At 35.2% G+C, this 5000-nt stretch overlaps 1 protein-coding gene across 1 annotated transcript in view; it reads right to left on the bottom strand.

The window, feature by feature from the left end:
• The window catches only part of LOC106869862 (sodium/potassium/calcium exchanger 4), a 186659-nt gene that overhangs the window by 33682 nt on the left and 147977 nt on the right, over positions 1-5000 (bottom strand). Inside the window, exon 8 of the mRNA XM_014915782.2 lies at positions 1880-1954. Within this exon, the coding sequence (XP_014771268.1) occupies positions 1880-1954 (75 nt within the window). The remainder of the gene's footprint in view (positions 1-1879; positions 1955-5000) is intronic.

Raw genomic sequence — 5000 nt, 5'->3', positions numbered from 1 at the left:
AAACTGTAATAGATATTCCTATTTCTTCATCCAGTAACAAGATTAATTAGTGTAACTGCAACTTGTTTAATGACATCAAGTATTCTGCAAGTCCAATCCCTTTGTTGTCAGCAGAGACAGGAGCTCTCTAAACTTTGCCCAGCCTAATCCTATTCTGACAGCTGTGCTCTCAGAGCATCCACCACTACTGACATAATCACATAGGTAACGGAAGCTATCTACTATCTCTAGCTTACCCCCATGGCAGTTGATGGAGTCTATTTTCTGCACATTTTCAGAGTTTATTGTACCTGTACATCTACTACACACAAAAGCTATTTTCCCTGTTAACCTTCCTCTAATATTGCTGCACCTTTTATGCGTCTAAAGCTTACACTGGGTGCATTTTACAGAGTTACTACCTACACCTTTTCTACAAATCGAGCAGGGCCATCTACCTGAAGGGACTTGTGATTTGTCTGCCTTCCTACTTACTAAGACTTTGGTTTTTGCTAGGTTTTTGCTAATGAAATAGTAAATTTGATTCATGATAATATTTTGCAGGAACATAGTAAGGTAATGCTTTATTACAAGAGGAGAAATGGAAATTCTAAAGAAGCAATGAAATATCTTTTATTTTTTCTACTTTCATCTTATATATTATCTTTGAACATGAAATCTGTCAAATCTTTCAGTGGAAAGTAAAACATCATTATTCAATATTTTTGAACTTGGAACCTTCAGGAAGGTGTCATCACCACGAGAAAAATACATTAATTTACCATCCATGTTGTTCAAGCATAATTTCTAATGAATCAGCAATATTTCAATCCAAATAAGCAGCTATTCTTTTTATGCTAAATTATTCAGGACTTTACTTAATTAATATGCATAATTTTTCTGTGTTAGATTAAACGCTATCAAAGCTCATGCAACAATAAGGTTTTCATCCAAATATTTTTTTAATTTCATCAATTTTCATATGAATTTTAAGTTTATGTAGTGGTTGCATATTTCTAGAAGAAATCCTATAGTTTACATAATGCCTTAAATTTTTTCAAACCTACAAAATAAACTGCGAATTATGATGATTATGAACTTTCCTTTTTCTCTTTTTAAATCCTTGGATTCATGAGGTCCGTTACCTTGTTTTCATGGTGTATAGATGACCAAGATCATTTTTATCCCCCACTGAACAGGATGCTGGTCTGTCGCAGGGTTCAATGCCAGCAATTTTGAGTGGGTAGGCAAGTCAGTTACATTGACTTTACTCTTTTACTCTTTTACTCTTTTACACTTTTACTCTTTTACTTGTTTCAGTCATTTGACTGTGGCCATGCTGGAGCACCGCCTTTAGTCGAGCAAATCGACCCCAGGACTTATTCTTTGTAAGCCAAGTACTTATTCTATCAGTCACTTTTGCCGAACCGCTAAGTTACGGGGACGCAAACACACCAGCATCGGTTGTCAAGCAATGTTGGGGGGACAAACACAGACACACAAACATAATTATTATTATTTTGATTATTATTGTTCAGGTCACTGCTTGGAATTGAACTCGGAATATTGGGGTTAGTAGCCCGCGCTCTTAACCACTATGCCATATGCCCGGTACATTATTTTATCAACCCGGAAAGGATGAAAGGCAAAGTTTAACCTTGGCAAGATTTGAACCCAGAATGTAAAAAGCCAGAAGAAATGCTGCAAAGCAATTTTGTCCAATATACTAACAGTCCTGCCAACTCACCACCTTATCGTTATTACTACATTGTGTAAAATAAAGCAACATTTAAAGCAGTATTTCATATATTAAACATTAAAAATGACATGAAACAAATGAAAGAACTGAAAAGTTATACTTATAACAAGAATTATTTTAATTGAAATGTTTATTACTCACCAAAACTAAAATAACAACAGCAAAAGAATAGTAAATGGAATCTCTGCATAGGGGCCACCATGATAAGGATACAGCCTAAAAGTAATAAAACTTCTCAGCATAAGTCATTAGTTGCTATAAATCTTTAAAAAATATGAAAGTTTGCATGCTTAAATTGCAGTATAGAGAAAAGACAAAAAACCATTACCAGTTTTAAGGAGTGATATATACAGAAGTATGTGTAAGAGTGTGTTTGTATGCATGTATGTATGTCTCTTCTGCATTTAATCATTTAAATTCTTCCTTTGGAGAAGGAGCAGGTTTCCAGCAATGATACAAAACTCCAGCTTTGGAATGTAGAAAATGAAAACAATGTCACATTTTAAACCTGAGAAAAATCTTGCATAGATTTACTGTTCCACTTACAGATTGTATTTGTAATGTGCGAATCGGTTGATTTCTTTTTCTGAAAATCCAAGCTTGTCAAGACTGACAGTTAGGCATTTACTTACAAAACCAAATGCTCCAATTATTATTGGTATAAATGTAAATTTGTAATCTGGATATAGAAGCAGTTGTCCATAGTTAACTTCTTTCTCTTTGATTTTTAAAGAGATATTCATATCAGCAGGACAGCTGAACTCTGTGATGGTACATACATTTTCTTGTCTGTCCGAAACAACAATATCCAGCCTGTTATTTTTATACTTGATGGATGCTTTGATGGGAACGTTCCACCAGTATTCTATGTGCTGGTATTTGTGTACATATTCAATAACAGGGGTATTCTCTATACATATATATGTATGTATGTATGTATGCATGTATGTATGTATGTATGTATGTATGTATGTATGTATGTATGTATGTATGTACACATGAATAAGTGTGTGTGGGGGTGTTAAAGGTGCATGGCTTAGTGGTTATGGTGTTCAGCTTAAAATTGTAAGGTCATCAGTTCAATTCCCCGTGGCATGTTGTGTCCTTAAGTAAGATACTTTGTTTCATGTTGTTGCTCCAGTTCACTCAGCTGGCAAAAATTAGTTGTACCTGTAATTCAAAAGGGTCAGCCTCATCACATTCTGTGTTGTGTTGAATCTCCTTGAGAACTATGTTAAGGGTATGCATGTCTGTGAAATACTCAGCCACTTGTATGTTAATTTCATGAGCAGGTTGTTTCATTAATTGGATTGATATATATATATATATATATATTGGGTCATTCAATAAATAATGCGGTTTTTTTTTCAATTGCATAAAGTAAAAGTCAGTGGGGGACAGGATAGACTACCTGTATCAACTTCCTATAGAAGCAGGTAGTAATATTACCTTGTACTTATTCTTAGTGCTACTTTTGAAGAGTGGAGTTCGATTTTAACAGTTATTTTTTCAAAGCTATAATGGAAGTGACAAAGGAGTATATTCAGCATATTTTGCATTATGAATTCAATAAAGGCAACAATGCAATGGAAAGTGTGAGGAATATTAATGCAGTATATGGGGATTGTACAATGAGTGTAAGCCAGTGTCAACAGTGGTTCCAGAAATTCCAAGCCAGAAACTATAGCCTAGAAGATGATCCTAGATCTGTAGAACTTGACAAGGATGTCCTGCAAACCCTGTTGAGAAGCTTGGATTTAGTCATTCAACCATTCATCGACACCTGCATGCTATCGGAAAAGTCAGGAAATTGGGTCAACGGGTTCCTCACAAACTTTCCGAATCTAATCGCATACAGAGAGTGAATGCCTGCTCTTCTTTGCAGTCACATTTCATGAACTAAACTCATGAATTCGGTTTTGGACTGAATAGTGACTAGTGACGAGAAATGGGTTCTCTATAAAAATGTCAAGCACCGAAGGCAGTGGGTAAGGAAAGGAGAAACACTGGCACCTCAGACTTAAGAAAATCTTCACCCACATAAGGTGTTGTTATCTGTTTGGTGGGATATGAAAGGTTTAGTCCACTTTAAACTTTTAAACCCAAACCAAATGATAACAAAGGAGATCTACTGTGAGTAGCTTGAGCAGCATAAGTCAGCACTAGAAAAAAAACGACCATGTTTGGTTTCAAGATGAAAGATGTTCTTCCATCAGAATAATGCTCAGCCACATACAGCGAGGATGACATTGGAAAGTCAGGAGCAGTTTGAATGGGAAGCAATGTGCCACTCATTATATTCACAAGACATTTCCCCATCTGATGAGAAGTATTATATGTCACAGACAAGTGAATTTTGGATGAGGGGCCTAGCAAGTCTACCAGATAGATGGAAGAGCATTATAGAAAATGAAGGGGAGTATATTTGTTTATCTTAATTTTGAAAAATAAGAGTATGAAAAAAAAAACACATTATTTATGGGATGACCCAATACTATGTCATTACGTAAAATATTTCACCTCTACCTTAAAACTGGTTTTCAACTTCCACATCAAATATTTTAACAATTTGCTAATAAATGAATATATATATGCAGGAAATATATATATGCAGGAAATATATATATGCTGGCATGGGTTGGGTGGTTTGACAGATTCTGGCAAGGCTGGGAGCCACACCAGGTTCTATAGTCTGTTTTAATTGTAGAAACCATGCCAAAACAGACCATGGGACCTGGTGCAGCTCCTGGCCTTGCCAGCTCCTGTCAAACCATCCAACTCATGCCAGCATGGAGAACCAGATGTTAAATGATGATGATGATGATGATGATGATGATGATGATGATGATGATGAAATATTGGTGCTTAAATGAAACAAAGGTTTTTACAGATATATATGAATAAAAGTATAGATTTTTTTTAATGATATGATCTGCAAACAGGCAGAGAGACCTGAAGCAAATTTGGAGGAAAGAGGACATGTCATTCATTAATGAGGTCATGAATGGTGACAAAAAGACTGACAAACTTTGTTGATTGATTGACTGATTAGTTAATTGGTTAAATGTTAATAAACTGATGATTAATATTTAATAATAAAAGTAGTGAAATAGAACCAGTGCATGTGTTTATCATTGACACAATGATCCTCTCAAGATACATGTGCAAAAATTTCGTGAAATATATAAAAACTGTGAATGCATGCAGATAAAATGTGAATTCTTATGAATATCATACACGCACGCATACACACGCACCCCCC

The sequence above is a fragment of the Octopus bimaculoides genome, chromosome 11 (assembly GCF_001194135.2).
Source record: "Octopus bimaculoides isolate UCB-OBI-ISO-001 chromosome 11, ASM119413v2, whole genome shotgun sequence".
In the NCBI taxonomy this organism is placed as follows: domain Eukaryota; kingdom Metazoa; phylum Mollusca; class Cephalopoda; order Octopoda; family Octopodidae; genus Octopus; species Octopus bimaculoides.
The sequence above is the reverse complement of the archived record's forward strand: the minus strand, read 5'-3'. Positions and strand labels throughout refer to the sequence as shown.